At 45.8% G+C, this 17,819-nt stretch overlaps 1 protein-coding gene across 1 annotated transcript in view; it reads left to right on the top strand.

Annotated features, from left to right (window-relative positions):
- The window catches only part of LOC138489369 (zinc finger protein 420-like), an 89,919-nt gene extending 73,072 nt beyond the window's left edge, over positions 1 to 16,847 (top strand). The window contains exon 2 of the mRNA XM_069617085.1: positions 13,528 to 16,847. Within this exon, the coding sequence (XP_069473186.1) occupies positions 13,528 to 14,739 (1,212 nt within the window). The 3' untranslated portion in view covers positions 14,740 to 16,847. The remainder of the gene's footprint in view (positions 1 to 13,527) is intronic.
- Positions 16,848 to 17,819: the final 972 nt, after the last annotated feature.

The following is a 17,819-nucleotide window of genomic DNA, read 5'->3' as shown; positions in this document are numbered from 1 at the left end:
GTAAGCGGCAGCTGATTTATTATTCCAGTAATTGCTAGTAGCGGCAAGCGGTTTAGTCTAACTAATAATATGAAGTGTCTTAACCTAACTGCTGGACATACGTTTAAATACAGCTGCAGTTTTTTAAAAGTGTACAACATATATGACACACACTGATAACTCTTCAGTCCTTCAAGAAGGGCATAATTTTCCAACCAATTCCATAGATCATCTTTTTTTGATAGGTCATTTTTTGCTGCAAAAGAGAAACCCCCACCTCGTGAACTCCAGCCGATCTCGTTGAGGTAGTTAATCATGTTATTTTTTAACTTTATGCACCCTGATCCCTCCCGGGTGTCCTGTCTCGAGGATAACAAGAGTTGATTATCCTTAGGGTCCATCATGTTCAGGTACAAGTCTGCCCTTTTCTTAAGCACTATAGCTGTTAATGACTGTAGGCCCAGTTCAAGCCTAATGATTGCCACTGGTATGCAGGTAGGAAGGCCCAAGATCTTTTTCCAATACTTCCTTCGACTACCTGCAATCATTTAAGGTCAATCGTCTGTAAGGCTTCTAGGCCATAAGTGATCATCAGGGCTAGGACTTGTTGGTATAATAAGCGGGCAGCCCAGACCATAAATCCTCCATGGCTGATAATGAAACGGTAGACCAAGGACGTCATTTGGGCGGCTCTAATCGTTCTGGCATGTTTACACTGTACATAATTTTCCTTAGGTTCAATTTCAATGCCTAGGTATTTATAACTTGGAGTGTAAAGAATAGCTGATTCCTGTATCATTAGCCTGGTGCATGCTATTTTTTTTATTTGAAAACACCATCAATTGTGTTTTCTCCAGGATGATTATTAGTCCATTTCTTTTTGCATAATGCCATAAGGCTTCTGCTGATCTACGTAGAACACTGAATGTGAGGTCAAGAATGACCAAATCATCCGCATATGCTAAAACGGGACAAAGACCTTTGCCAATTATTGGAGGACAATTATGTACCTGACCAATCAATATAGCAAGATCGTGAACAACAAGATTATAAGTCGGCATCATCACGCAGCCTTGTTTGACTCTGTTCGGCTCAATTTGAGCAGTCATATTCGCCTGTGAACCAAGTTTTAGGGCGACAGTATTTTTTTGGTGGAGGAGCCTCAGATAATATAACAGGCCTTCTGGGCTCCCTAAATCCTCAAGTTTCAGCCAGAGCTTTTCACGGCAGACTAGATCAAGTGCTGCCTTAAAGTCAACATATAGCGTGTATAAGGGAGGATTGCCCGCCTTCCTACCGTTAGTACGCAAGTTGTCCAGAATGACCAGATTATGTGTGGTGGAGTAACCCTTCTGAAATCCACTTGGGAAACGATTGAACACTCCCTTATTCTCAGCCCACGCCTGAAATTGATCTAATAACAAGCTGGCACAAAGTTTGCCGGTACAGTCTAACATAGATAATAATCTATAATTGCCAGGGTCCTTCTTATGTACTGGTATTAACGTTGCCCGCTGCCACAAATTAGGTATTTTTCTTTGAAGGAGAACTTTTTCAAAGAGAATCCTCCCTAGTAGAGCCCAGAATTCCGGTTTGGATTTTAATACAATGTTAGCGAGACCATTCAGTCCTGGGGCACGTGATGATTTGAATTTTTTTATCTTAATAAGGAGCAAATCGGTTGTAACTTGAAAAGGTGGTAAAGGTGGAACACCAGTCTCTATCAAGTTGCCCATTTCATGGTTAGGTATATTGCGATCCATAAGGAACCTCTCACATGTATGTGCACCAATTGGATTAATCAAGGGAGTTGTCCTCTCACCCATCACTTCCCCCAACAGAGACCAGATGTTTTGGCAATTCCTTTTACATGAAATATGTATCGTTTCTTGCCATTGACTAAGCTTCTTCTGATATTTCTATTGTTTTAGCCAAGCTCTAAATATCCCCCTGAGCAATTTACAGGTAGAGATATATGGGCTAATCGTGGGGCATGTTTTTTTAGCCCTATGTATCTCTGCTCTAAGCAATCTTTTTGAGTCTCTAATCTCTCTGTCATATTGCTTTCCTATGGGGAGGTCACTCACTGCAATTCCAATTCCAGAAGTGGCATGGTCATTAGCAAAAGAGCAGGTCCAGTTTTCGATATTATCAATGGACATCCCCTGAAATATGGGAATATCCATATCACATTTGGTAGTCAGTGCTTTTCAGTCAGACAGCTTTTAGGATATTCTTTTCAGACCATATAATACGGGTACCGGTATGGTTAACCCTAACATTGCCCAGAGGTTTCAGCAATTACTTGTTATATCCGCGGCCAATATTAGCCCAAGTGATGCATGATCGCTCCAGACTTGCCTGGTCACCTCCATATCCTTTACCCGTACTGCAAGTTCGGGGGTAACTAAAATATAATCCAGTGTACTACTGGAACCATCATTCTTCCAGGTTCCCTTACCTGGGTAATTGCTACTAGTTCTTCCATTTATCATTTCCATGTCGCACATTTTGAAAAAGCTAAGCCAGTACAGCCCCTCAGGATCATTGATAGCGTGTGACATTACACACTTTGTCCTTAACTGGGGGTTACTCGCCCTGTCATATCGCAATTGAAATCCCCCATGATCGCCACCAATTTGTTTTCCTGGTTCAACGACCAGTTTACCATGATTTCATGGAGCGTTTCTTGAATAGTTTCACTCTTCAACGCTCCAGGGGGGCTATAAAGGCTTAACAACAGCATTTTCTGAAATGCACCATCTATTGGAATTTCCAGCTCAACCGCAATCACAGAATCATCCATACTAGCATCGATATGACGTGACTTGAAGTTATGACGTACCCAGACAATTAATCCCCCATATGGTCTGCCTGCAAACCTTTTTTCGCTAAGGATTGATACACTGTATAACCGTTCAACACTACTGGGGCTGTAAGCCAAACCTCCTGGAGGCAAATACAAGTTTGTTTGGTTATGAAGGGCAGTGAGCCAGCAGGGGAGAGTACATGACTAAAACCCCTGCAGTTCCAAGTTAAGATAGAGCAGCCTCATTCCTTTTGAAGAACCACAGTCAAGGACTCAGCTAGCCATTTCAGTATGTTGTGAATGTCTGCCAGCGGAACATCCTTCACAGTAGGTCATTTAGGCATTTTAGACTTAGGCATTGGTTCAACCACCGGCTTCCTTGGGCAGTCATGATCTTCTTTCTCTGGATCCACATCAGTCTCCATGTCAGCCTCTAGTAGGTTCTCTTTGTAAAAACGCAACATCTGGGTGGTAGCAAGCAATGTGCGGTGTTTAGCTGATACGTTGGTATTTTGACCATTGAGTGGCTCTGTATATTAAAAAACTTCTGAACTCAAAAACCTCAACTGTGGTATTGAGTGGAGTCGGATCAGGAATTCAGTTCTCGTGAGCCAGTCATGGTCGTTATTCTGATAAAGATTCTTTATTATACAAATATGGTTCTTAATTGGTACTGGCTTTTGCACCTCCTCCACAAATGCTTGTTTTACGTTCTCCCTATGCAAGAGAGTTTGCCTTTTGCTGTCCGGAGTGGAGGAGACCTTATCTGCTTCCTGCTCAAGTTGTGAAGTGATAAACTCTGGCAGGTCTTCTTCTTCGTCTGTTAACTCCTTATCCTTCTCGGGGATCAATCAGCTAGTGAGCTGCCCAGCCTTTACAGAATTTAGCTTTTTGGCCTGGGCCACTTTCTTCCTTTTGTTTCTTGTTTTTCTGGTCGATGGCGACGCCTCAGAAGGCGATGATGCAGCTTTCTGTGGCTGTTTCCTCATTGCCGCCTTCTTGGCTAATCTCTGTTGTTTACGAGAGAAGAATACACCTGAGTTTTTTGTCTCGTTGTGGTTTTGTTCTGGGTACCCTGTTGGTTCAGTAGCCAATAATATAGCCTCTGACAGATTATTTTCGACCTCTTCATTGCTATTATTCTCAAGAGCCTTCAGGAAAGCCAAATTTATTGTATTCTCTAATATTTGGCCACACATTTTCAGAAGAATCTCTAATGCAAATTGTAGCAAAGCTACTGAAGACTGTCAGGCCGATTCATGGAATTAATGTGCGCTGAAATTTTCGGCGCAAGCGTGCAAAAGCGTGCGAATCGCAGCGCAAGTGCGAAAATCGCAGCGAAAGCCGCGCACAGCGATTCATGGCAGTCCGTGCGCGTGTAAATCCCAGGATGTGCGCCAAAATTCTGTGTGGCGCACGCTGGCGCACAAGTCTACAAACAGCGTGCGCTACGCCCACAGCGAAATTGCACATAGCGCGGCACACACAACAAAAGTAGGCGGAACAGGGGGCGTGACACGCGGAATGGGGAACAACGCGTGAAAATGTGGGCGTCACGGGGGAAGTACAGGAGGCAAATGCGCGCAACGTCCACACGCACGTCCAAAACACGTATTCATGGAATCGAACAGGGCTAACGCGTGTGCCAAAAAAGACGCGCTAATCCGGAAACACGTATGCCAGCAGGAAGCAGGTGTACGTGGACCCGCGCAGCATAAAAGTGCACGCAAACAACAAACAAGCACAGACGCCAGGATGAATATACCGTTCCTAGCAGCAGTGGTCGTGGGATACCGCAGGAGGAGGAGGAGGATAGTCAGGCCCAGAATTTTTACACCCAGAACCAGCCTTTTTGGGATGCCTGATGACCAGGTGTATGGGAGGTACAGGTTTCCACCTCACATAATACTCGACCTGGTCAGTGAGTGGGAGGATGACCTCACATCACCCACCCTGTGCTCCCAAGCACTCAGCCCCCTGGAGAAGGTCCTCAATGTACTGCACTTCTTGGCCACTGGATCATTTCAGCGAACAAGTGCTATAGTGGGGGGGGTGTCACAGGCCACGCAGTCACGCTGTCTACACCAGGTCTTGGCCATCATGACTGCATGCCCATCAGTCCGCAAGCACATATACCTGCCCAGAACACCTGCAGAAAGGCAGGCTGCCGTCCAGGATTTCTACGGGGTGGCACAATTCCCCAAAGTCCTAGGTGCCATTGATTGCACCCATGTGGCTCTACGTCCCCTCAGGGCATCAGAGCACATCTATAGAAACCGCAAGCACTGGCATTCCATCAACGTGCAGGTAGTATGTGATGCCAAGGGAATCATCACCTCAGTATATGCCAACTATCCAGGGTCCACCCACGACAGTTTCATTTACAGAATGTCAACCCTAAACCGGTACCTAGAAGCTGGGCGGCATGGCGATACATGGCTGCTTGGTGAGTATAAATGCCACAGCACATGCATGCATGTCAGATACTGAGTAATGTCACAACCCCACTAATGATACCCATCACCACCTCCCCAGGGGACAGTGCCTACCCTCTGAGCACCCACATGATGACGCCAATTCGGAACCCCACCACGCCACCTGAGGTAAGATACAACACAGCCCATATTGCAACCCGGGGCATAGTGGAGCACACATTCGGAGTGCTCAAGTCACGCTTTCGCTCCCTTGACCGCTCTGGTGGGCAGCTGTTATACGCTCCCCCAGTAGTGTGCAGGATCATAGTGGCAGCATGTGTCCTGCACAACGTTGCAACACGCCGGGGCCTGCCGGTGGACATGGTGGTGCCCCCACATCCCCAACCACATGCACACCCGTTGCGCAATGGAGGGGAAAGGGCACGGGGTGAGGCATCCCGTACGCAGCTGGTGGCTAATTACTTCACATAAATTCACACCCCTGTGGAGTGCACACAGCCCTGGCACATACCAGCTGACAATCAATGATGATGACATAAGGGACAGTCAACTGTCACAGCCATACCAGCCTGAGATTGGTGACCTGGAAGTGTTACATTGTGTGCGTCCCTACCTACACAAACCCCACCAATGCTGTGTCATCAAAAGACATACATCTATGCTGCTAAAATCATTACCCCCTTGCAAAATACAACATGAGAACAGCACCATGTCACCCAACCCCTCCCCAGCTCTGCCACCCAACACACCATGGCATGTAATGCAATGTGAAAGCAAACAAACCAATGCACAAAACCTGACACAAGTGTCACAAAGTACACTGTCCCTAATGGAAACTGCCCACACACAATATGCTCCCAGTAATGTAGAACTAACAACACACATGACCAAATACTTACCAACAATACAATGCAGCAGCTCTACCTCAAAAATAGCAAAAACATGACAGTACTAAGTTAAAGTAGTCGTAGTCTTACAACCTGAATATGCCACCACATCGACCCCTTCTTCTTACTGTACAGTGTTGCTGCCTTGCAAATTTGTCAGTGTACTGCATACAACATGAACTCCATCTCCAAAGTAGACCGCCTTGTGAAGACATGAGGAAAGAACCTGCAAATTTGGAGGAAGACATGGAAGCACAAGCACATATCAATACACCATGCAGCGTACAAAACAACAACAATATCCACTATGAATGTCTACACAGTATTGACTACAGACTGCCCACACAGCTCATGGGAGCCCAACGTCACTGTGTAATTCACTGTCACTTGGTCACACCCTTTTCAAGCCCATGGAAACGGGAAGCAGGAGGGGTGTGTGTCTCACGAACCCAAGCATCGAACCCAAAATCAGGACAAGCCTGCATGTGCCCAGCCGGAATACAGTGGATGCCCACGGGAGCCACGCAAGGCAACACACTGTAAAAAAAAACAAAAAATCAGAAATGGCCATGTGGGGGCCAGTGGGGGTGGGGGAGGCCACCCAGGAGGTTCGAGGGCAGGGTGCACACCAACACCCACGTGTGGATGTTGTGGAAAAAAAAATACCTCCTTGGGCTCATGGCCTGCACGGCTATGCCATTGTGGGAGAACTGCTGTCGCTCTCTTCAACCTCTGCTGCTGCATCAGGATGTGGTGGCACTATGGGAGGCAGCCCACGCAAATCCCTGGTATGGTCCTCCATGGCAGCAAGCATGCGGGTCTGGAAGGTCTGATTCTGGAGGATTAAAGTGCAGAGATCCCCATGCAGCACCTCACGGGTTGCCTGCATTTCTGCACGCATGGCCTCGCGTGATGCCCGGATCTCCTCACGTGTTGCCTGCATCTCAGCTGAGAGCGAACGTGTGAGCTGCTCCAGCTGCTGTTCTGCCCTAGAATTACTGGAAGCCTCAAGGTCAACCAGAGTCTGCCTGAGGTTATGTAGTTCTACCCTCAGGGCTTCCCTGTGGGCCTGGGACTCTATAGAGATGGATTCGCGCAGAGTCTCCAGTGCTGCCCGTCGGTCCCTGTTGGACGCCAACATGTCTTCCCTGTGTGATTGGCAAATGGAGTCTGTTGCCTGCTGTTGTGACTCCATCTGCCTTTCAGGGGGATAATGGAAGTGGCCACCCTCTCCATTGCCTGAGCCATCATTTCTACTGATGCTGCCTGTTGGGTTGCCATACCGTACATGGAGTTTTCCCATACAGTATTGCCTAGTGGCGCACGGCCACCGCGTTGACGGGCACCACACCTGTTTGGGGCAAGGCGAGCTGCACCTTGCTGTGCTGGCACTGCCTGAGGCTACAGGACTGCATTCCCCCTCTGATCTGCTGGCCCAGGAACAGGATCAGATGCTGTGGAGTGTGACCCTGCATCCGTAACCGCCAAAGGCGGATCTACCAACACTGACATCCCCATAGAGGGTTCTACCCCTGGTGCAGGTGGGTTGGACAGAACAGAATCCCTGCCAGAAAAACTTACCTGCGACGGCACATAAGTCTCATCATCCGATTCAGCACCCGAATAGAGGTCTGGGGAGGTGCACCCAGAGGCACTACTGGAGAGTATGGTCTGCAGTAACATTGGGTTCTCACCCACCACCACACCACGTCCCCCACTGGTGCCTGGTCGTGCCTGAGATTCCTCCTGGGTCTGCACCATCTCCTCCACCTCAACAGCATCAAGTGCGTTATCACCTGCAAAAACATGAAAGACAACAAATGGGAACAGGCATGAGCACCATAGCACACACATAGGCTGTGACAAGCCATAGATCCAGTACATGATTTACACATGTCCCACATGACTATAACCCTGCCATGCATGCACTGTCAAAGAGTTGGAAGTGGAGTCAAAAAGGCAGACACTGGGGAGAGCAAGATGGAAAAGCAACACATTTGCAGCATGTTGGGTAGCACTGGCATCACACATCAGGCTGTGAGTGGCATGTCCAATACACATACATGACACATGCCAGCACACACATGTCATGTAGCATAGGCACGGTAAAGTACAAAACTACAGCAATATGTCAGTGAATGAGTACTGTCACACATCCATGTGACATCGACATGATGAGAAGATTAATGCAGAATAGTGTTGCAAAATATGCATGTGCCACACACTGAAACACATCCAGTGTCCAATAATACAGTCATTGTGGGCTGATCAATTCTTTGTCACTTTGACATCACAGGAAACATCTGTCATGTTCCACATGCAAACAGGCCCTTATAAAAACATTTCTGCAGGCCAATACTCCATCAGCCTGAATGCTCTAATCATCAACATAACCCGGTAAAAATAGTGCCCCAGTGTGGGCAGTAAACAATGACCGAAGCATATCACATATTTCGCAATAGGGCAGACAAATGTCTAGCAAAAAGGGGAGAGTGGAAACAATCAGCCTGAAGGCACACTTACAAAATCTGACCAATGTAGTTGCAAGATGACAGTACAAGGTAAAGTGCACTAATGTGGCCCTAATAGGCAACTGTGGGCAGAAGGGATACAGTCATAGCCAAATACAAGGCACGTGATTGTATGTGAGGAAGGAAATGGGTGACCCATAACACTCTTGAGTACACACCCTCACCTGGCACTCAATCAGAACCCGTCACCCAAACAACATACACATGCATTACACACACACGCATGGGCACGCACCGGACAATGCTTTGTAATCAGGTAGTTCTCCCACACCTTGGATCTGTTCCTCTGTGACGAAGGTCCCAGCAACAGACTCATGTTCAGTGAGTTTGTTGTCCTCTTGTGGAAACCCACCGCTAGTTACCAGAGTAACGGCATGATTTGAGGCCAGCTTCTTCTTTGCTCTGCGTTTCAGGTCATTCCACCGCTTGTAGCAATCATCAGCTGTAGCTACACGTAGCTTTTAAACCGGCCCACACGTACACGTCACATACGCGTGTACGCGGGCCCTTTCCTCCAATTACACGCAATGACACTCGGACGTGCAGTTTTTCCACGTGTGCTCTGTCATCACGTGCTACGAGGGAAACGCCCGCGCGCGTAATGTAACTTACGCGCTTACACGCTAAGGCCCTTTCGTCCAATGAAATCGCATATGTGTGCTGACGCGCTTACGCGCTAAGGCCCTTTCCTCGAATTACACGCTGATGTGCAATTTTTTCACATGCCAAATCACTCTGTATCAAGCTGGCCACGCGAAAACACACGGAAGACCACGCTCCTGCCCAGAAGGCCGAATTACTGCCCCCCAGAACCCCGAGCACGCTCCCACCTGCCATCTGCTGCTGCCTGACTGCCTGCTGCCCACGTGCCCTGCCATTTGCTGCCTGCACGTCAGCCAGGGGTGCAGTTGCTGTGACCACCCCTGCTGGAACCGAAGTTTCCCGACTGGGATGCTATCGCTCCACAGCCCAGCCCCAGGACCCAGTTGTCCACCCACTCCTGCCTCTGGGGTTGTCATGTCCAGCACAACACCATCTGGCAGCACTGGCAACCCCCAGCCAGAGAGGCAGAGGGCCACCAGCTTCAGTGCCAGGGAAGTTGGTGTCCTGGTGGAGCAAGTCCTGGGGCAGTATGATTCCCTCTTTGAAAGTTCGCGCGCCGACAATGAAGGACGGACCAGGATCTGGATGGACATCGTGACTGCCATCAACGCGGAGGGGATGGCAGTCCGCGACTTACATCATGTCAAGAAGCGCTGGGAGGACTTCAGGTCAAGGACCCTCAACAAGGCTCGGCGCCTCGCGAAGGCAGCGGATGCCAAGGGGCGCCGGGGCCAGCTGTCGGACCACCAAATGAGGGTCCTGGAACGCATATGCCCAGCGCTCTACGTCCAGATCCTTGAGAGGCAGACCCGGCTTTTACTTCTTATAGTTTGTGCACACATAATACATCCCCCACATGGAGAGTGTCCAGTGAGTGCTGGGGTGCCCCATATGGTATTTTCATTTTCCAAATTGGGTTCTTTGAAAGTGTGGACCAATGTGTCCCTGATGTTTTTTCTCCTCTTTATTGCAAATAAAAGATAGGCGGTCCACCACAAGCACACTAGGGGCAGGGTTAGGGTGTCCTTCCAGCCAGGGCCACAATAGGTAACACATTCAAAGTACTGCTTGTTCCAAGAAATGCTGGCAAATGTATATATATTCTTTTGGTCTTTACTCTGTCTTGTGTGATACCGTGATTGTAAGTGACAGAAAGGCTCTTATATCCCTAGAGGATTAGCCTAATACATTGATTGTTTCCTCACCTGTAAGTGTTTCGTTTGCAAAGTCACAGGACATCCACTGGTCATGTACTTGCTATTTGCTGCAGAAATGTTTGATTTGCATTGACCAGTATCTGCACAGGTAGTAGGCAGTGGCAGTGCATAATGGGTCTTGTTGAGCAGCACCACCTATTATGCACAGGCCATCACTCCTTCTGTCATGCACAGCACTCCAGTTCAGAAATGATTGCTGCCTGGCAGGACAGAAATCCTGCAAACCCTCATACTGCAGGGGGCACGTAAGCAGGCCCTATAGGAATCTATATGCTCTTGAATTCTAGGTAACAAACATTAGAACTCGGGCACTGCGGCCAACATCACACTTGACGTGCCCAGGATCAAACAATGAAATGGTTGCTGAAGAAGTGGCCAACCAGGAGAGAAAGACTCCCGAGGCGAAGCAACAATTTAGCCACAGTGGACTGCCTTTCTTCAGCACCAACCAGTCTTGTACATCCCATGATTTCTCTATAGGCCAGTCCGACCCCACACAACCGATTCAAGCATTCGGCTTGGGTAGCGGCGGGACTAACACTCCCAAGTGGACGGCTGCCGTCATGTGTCTGTGAACTCTTAAAAGAACCATATTCTTTAATAGTGTTTGGATAACATCAGTTTCAACAAGCAGGATAGTAGTGTTTCAGAAAGAAAGGAAGGTCAAAGCACTTGCTATAGCACTGTTAAATGTAGACGGAAACATGTTATCCTAATTATTGATGATGATACTGAATGGCCTGATTAAAGAAAACATGTTTTAAAAAGGCTGCTGTTTTTTTTAATGCTTTGTAGATTTATTTCTGTCAAACACAACATCTCTACTCCTTAATTTAAATGTCCTCCAACAAGGCAGATGGTGCTTTGGGTGAGGAGGAGGGCAGGGAGTGCTGCATTAGGCCATGTTTGGGGTTCAGTGTAAATTGCATCATGTCCTTAAATTATTTTTACTCATGTCTTAAAGCAAGGTTCAGAATGAATCTGCTGAGTTTGTGGAGTGATTTAGAGTGGCTCACGTGGGTTGAGCAAGTATGTTATCAGTAGTAAGTAGTAGTGGAGAGATTTAGAGTGGCCCACGTGGGTTGAGCAAGTATGTTATCAGTAGTAAGTAGAAGTGGAGAGATTTAGAGTGGCTCACGTGGGTTGAGCAAGTATGTTTTCAGTACTAAGTAGCAGTGGAGAGATTTAGAGTGGCTCATGTGGGCAGAGCAAGTATGTTATCAGTAGTTAGTAGTAGTGCAGAGATTTAGAGTGGCTCATGTGGGCAGATCAAGTATGTTATCAGTAGTAAGTAACAGTGCATAGATTTAGAGTGGCTCATGTGGGCAGAGCAAGTATGCTATCAGCGGTAAGTAGTAGTGGAGAGATTTAGAGTGGCTCATGTGGGTTGAGCAAGTATGTTTTCAGTAGTAAGTAGCAGTGGAGAGATTTAGAGTGGCTCACTTGGGTTGAGCAAGTATGTTATCAGTAGTAAGTAGCAGTGGAGAGATTTAGAGTGGCTCAAGTGGGCAGATCAAGTATGTTATCAGTAGTAATTAGTAGTGCAGAGATTTAGAGTGGCTCACGTGGGCAGAGCAAGTATGTTATCAACAGTAAGTAGTAGTGCAGAGATTTAGAGTGGCTCACGTGGGCTGAGCAAGTATGTTATCAGTATTAAGTAGTAGTGGAAAGATTTAGAGTGGATCACTGGGATGAGCAAGTAATTTTATCAGTAGTAAGTAGTAGTGGAGAGATTTAGAGTGGCTCATGTGGGCTGAGGAAGTATCTTGTCAGTAGTAAGTTGTAGTGTAACCAAAATGCATGAATCATGCCCTACTTACTACTTTAAAAGTAAAATAGTGGCCCACATGAAAAGTTTTAGGCATACATCAGTTTAGATTCTGGTATTTGGGGATATCTTCTATTTATTATGGAGAAAATGAGATACAAATGGTTATGTATTGATTTCTTATTCAACATTTCCATTTGGTTTATAATGTGATTTTTGTTCTCATGTATCATGTGAAAGTCAGTCAAGTCTGCAAAACTGAGATTATTTTAAGCAGAAGGAAACATTTCAAGTTGCATGCTGCTAGCCAGCTATAAAAATGCACTTGCCACCTCAATTCTATACATACACAGAGAGTACACCACTGCTAACTCACCAAGAGTCAATTATCAGAAGCCTCGGGACTTGTGTAGTGTGACAGTCACTCAGTGAGTGCACATTCTGAGCACTGATTTTAAGTATTGAAAGTCAAACATCCAGAACTAATTGCACCTTCCTGCAAAGAGCAGGGAAATAACGTGAATGTGGTTTATTCTAAGTGCTGCATCCAGGCTGAAATGCCAGCTATATACCACTTAATAGAAACACCTAAAAAGCAAAGGGGGTAACATGTTCTTTTCCACTTCACTTTCCTTCATCCTTCTATTTCTTTTAAGGTAATCAGGGTTTAAGGGGGAGGAGCGTTGTGAAGGGGCACAGTGTTTGTTAAATGGGACAGAGTAAAGCAGGGGCGCAAGCACTTTGTTGGGCCTAGATCAGCTGAAATCCTAAATACACCTCTGCATAGATGACATAACATTACGATTGGGCAGCTATCAGTCATGGGGTATATTCCATCTCCCGGTACCTAATGGCATCATGAACTCGAGCTCAGCTTTCATTGTCTATCAGATTTCACTCAGAACCTCTAGATGGAATATAGTCCCATAGTCGATAGTTACTTATTGATAATTCTATTGTTCCCCAGTGAATCTCTTCTTTAAAAAAAATATTGCATCAAACAGTGAAAGTGAAATTCATGCCGAGGTCTCATCTGTTCATGTATGGGGGGAAAATATGGCTAGATTTGTACTCAATATTGTACCGGTAAGTCTGTGTAGGATTCTCCCAACAAGCACATTTTTTTCATGTCTCTCTCCTGATTGGTGTAGGCTCACAAGCGTGGTTTCTCACAGAATCCTCCAGTGAGTTTGTGAGCGGGGGTAAAATGAGGATTAACAGCTCTGTGCGAGCACTATTGTTTTTTCGGCTGTACGATGACATAAAGTAATAAAGTGTACCTCTGCTTCTTTCATCAGAGAATAAGCAGCCATGAAAGGATGCATGCTGGGGAGAAGTCCTACGAGTGCACGAAATGTGATATGCACTTTGATTGGGCATCACACCTGAGAAGACATAAGCGAACCCACACAGAGAAAAGACCTTTCAAGTGCTTGGAGTCAGAGAAAAGCTTCACTAAGGGCTTAAATCTGCACCTGCATCAGAAGATCCAAACTGGGGGGCGACCATACCAGTGCTCGGAGTGTCTGCAAAGCTTCGCTCAGAAATCAAGTCTGCACCTGCATCATATGATCCATACTGGGGAGCGACCAAACCAGTGTACAGAGTGTGATAAAAGCTTCACTCAATGCTCGAATCTGCAGCAGCATCAGAAGATCCATACTGGGGTAAGACCCTACCAGTGTACCGAGTGTGATAAAAGCTTCACTCAAAGCTCGAATTTGCAGCAGCATCAGAAGAGCCATACTGGGGTGCGACCCTACCAGTGTACAGAGTGTGAGAGAAGCTTCACTGTGAGATCACATCTGCAGCAGCATCAGAATATTCATACTGGGGTGCGACCCTACCAGTGTTCAGAGTGTGAGAAAAGCTACATTAACAGCTCACATCTGCAGCAGCATCAGCGGATCCATACTGGGGAGAAGACCTATCAATGCACAGAATGCAAGAAAAGCTTCAGTGCCCACTCATCCTTGAGCAGACATCAGAGGATCCATACTGGAGAGCGACCATACCAATGTTCAGAGTGTGATAAAAGCTTCACTCAGGGCTCACATCTGCACCAGCATCAGAAGATTCATACAGGGGAGCGACCCTACCAGTGTACAGAGTGTGATAAAAGCTTCACTGTGAGATCAAATCTGCAGCAGCATCAGAAGATCCATACTGGGGTGCGCCCCTACCAGTGTACAGAGTGTGATAAAAGCTTCACTGTGAGATCAAATCTGCAGCAGCATCAGAAGATCCATACTGGGGTGCGACCCTACCAGTGTACCGAGTGTGAGAAAAGCTTCACTCAGAGATCAGATCTAATCAAGCATCTGAGGATCCATACTGGGGAGAGACCATACCAGTGTACAGAGTGTGAGACAAGCTTCATTCGGAGCCCAGAACTGCAGCAGCATCAGAAGATCCATACTGGATTGCAACCCTACCAGTGTACAGAGTGTGAGAAGAGCTTCACTGTGAGATCAGCTCTGATCAAGCATCTGAGGATCCATACAGGGTAGAAGCCCTATCAATGCACAGAATGCAAGAAAAGCTTTAGTGACCCCTCAGCCTTGAGCAGTCATCAGAGGATCCACCTTGAGCACCAATTGGGGACAATATGCGAGAACTCTGATAAAACCCACCAACCAAAATTATCTTTTTCTAAATCTAAACCATGTAAAGATACCACCAAATGACATAATTCTAAGAATGCAATCCTATTGTGACATTGAGACTGTCTAACCACATGCGGGGGGTGTAAATATGTCCTTCCAGTTGAGGTGCATTGCACCAGGCAGGGTCCAGAGATTGTCCAAATATCAACCATCAACTGGCCAATCAAAAGGCAGGAGCAGCAACAACAGACCTAGGGAAAAGAACAATAACAACAGTTCAGAACAGCAGCCAAATATACCAACCTTGGTTACAACCACCCTCAATTTGCCACTCTTACCTGCTGAGTAAAGGAGAAGGCCAGAAACCTACTTGGGGGCTGAAGTCACACAGAAGAGGAAACAGGATAAAGCACACTCGAAAACTGGCACGTAACACAGTTAAGGAGCACTGGGCCGTAGCTTGAAATACTATAAATAGGTAATCCGCGTGAGGACGCGAAAAGCACATTACGTGCGTGTCTTATGTGACTGCTATGGGCGAGGTGTGCTATGGGCGAGGCGTGCTGGGAAATGTGGTCCGATTAGGACCGCGGATCGTGTGGCACTGACAGAGACGCCAGGGTAACCTCCAGGTGACGTGAGTTATGTCCAGACGCTGCCGCCGCACAGGTACCCGAGGCATGACAATACTGCAATCAGATATTATTTTGCAGTTTTCTAGTAATGGCATATAATAATTGGTGTGATTGATTGTGTATTACACATGGAAAATAGTTCCTCAACTAGGGTGTTATTGTTGGTTTAATTATTCATCTATTTAAATGTATTTTGAATACTAGAATTTGATGTCGTTTTACTTTATAGCCACTTATGAATTATGATACTCAGTGTGATTACCCGCTTTATTAGCCATGGGACCATATGAGTCCTCATTATGAGTTTGTCGGTACGGTGGAGGTAACACCTCCAGCAAAATGTTGGCGGAATTTGCACCGGTGGAATTAGCGTCAGTGGTAACTCTGCCGAAATCCCCATGGAGTCATATGAACTCCATAAATGGGGACTAACACCGCCATAACAACACTTGTAATCCAGCGGTAATTCCGCCAGACCAAGTGGTGGCTATTGTAAATATGTTTGATTTACCACCAAGATACCACCAAACTCATAATGATGCGCATGTCTTACGACTTTTCTTCTGTCTTTTTATCGGTATGTGTTTGGATTTTAAAATCTTGTTTTCAATGCATTATATTTCTATTCTGTACTTTTATTGTTACTTAAAACCAAAAATAAAGTTTAAAGAATAAGATCTATATTTCCCATCAGAGGCGCTATTGAACATCTCTTACACTGCTTACCAGTGTGATGCTCCTTTACCTTTGAAATTGAATCACAATTTGACTGTGATATTGCTTAATAGACATCAGTCACTGGCCACTAATTATGAGCCAATTTTTACATGTTATTACTATTGCGTTAATGGGCGCCGCCAGGTCCGGTAATGTCACACTAGTATGTGCTATCAGTTTCTCGATGAAGGCTCTATTAACTTTGACACAATGTGACAATAACTCGTCACCTTTTGAAAGAAATAGGGTTGACATTCTGGCTTTATCTATTGTTTTTAGATTGAATTCTGGCCCATACATGCTAAGAATAGGGCGGAGCATTGCCTCCTTGCCCGACGTCCTGAAGAAGGTCTCTGACCGAAACACGTGTCGACGTTTTTTCTACAAACAAGATATCTGGTTGAACATCACACCAGTTATATAATGACACCTGATATTATGGACTGGGTCACTGTTGAATATGTTAATGAAAAATAGTGGATGCTCTGCAAAAGACTGAGTGTAGCGTATAACATGGTGTGTTTTTTAGATTGAAATGTCTGAATGGGTAGTGTATTAGGTTATGAATGAGGGTATGAATTGTTGAATTTTAAGAGTACTTATGAAATTAAATACATTTTTGTAATGAAGTAATTGAAATAAAATGTGATATGTTCTAAATCTTGCCAGAGTCAACCCGTTCTACTGATCCAATATATATTTTTTGCTGTATAATACCTGAAGGATCAGGGACTATAGTGCAGGTATACCCCTTTATTTTGCTTTCCATTAATATTAGTCCACAGCCATTACTGGAAATCTGCTTGATATTTGGAAATGATGTTATTACTCTTAGCCCAGCTAGTTGGCTCCTTTAGTATGAGAGATGCAAGATCTTGCATCTAGAAAGGCTATTGGCCTTTAGCTGCTAGCCTGTAGCTATTGGCCTGTAGCTGTTAGCCTGTGACTATTAGCCTGTAGCTATTAGCCTGTTGCTGCTAGCCTCTAGCTATTAGCTTGTAGAGTTTTGGATCAGCCTGGTTTGCATTTTTGAAATTCATGACCAGCAAGGATACAGTCCAGGTCCAGGCAGAATTAAGGAACATATCTTACAGAACATAATTGCAAGGCTCTTGCCCCATTCCATAGCATATCTTCATGATAATGTTTGCCGTTCGTTCGGGCCTGGAGCAAAGGAGTTCTTTAACTTCTCAATCACTTTTCAAAATAAAGACATGATTTTTGATGTAATTTACCCATGTCACTTTTACGAGATTTAGAGCAAAAAGCACAGTACAACATTATTTCGAGTATTTTGTATAATTTCAAGCATGCACCTCCAATTGCCCCAAAGCTAATCTGTTTATACCATGTATCCCAGTTTCTCGAGGTCTGCTTTTGCCTTACATTGTAGGGATCAAAACAAGGATTTGTTGAGCAGGAGCAAAAAGCAGCTCCTGGGTATCGGCATCACAGAGTAAGCAGGAGTTACATACGGGGAACGAGGAGTTAATACATTGCACACCACTAATCTAATTTCCACTTGAGAAGCAAACTATAACCCTTTGACCATTAAATATCACCCGGTATGGTTAAATGTTCTTCTAGATTTTTCACGAAGTCCCCTTAGACACATCCCCAAACACACAGAGG

The sequence above is a fragment of the Ambystoma mexicanum genome, chromosome 9 (assembly GCF_040938575.1).
Source record: "Ambystoma mexicanum isolate Mex_15411 chromosome 9, UKY_AmexF1_1, whole genome shotgun sequence".
Taxonomy (NCBI): domain Eukaryota; kingdom Metazoa; phylum Chordata; class Amphibia; order Caudata; family Ambystomatidae; genus Ambystoma; species Ambystoma mexicanum.
Note: the sequence above shows the minus strand (reverse complement) of the source record. Positions and strands in the feature narration are given on the sequence as shown.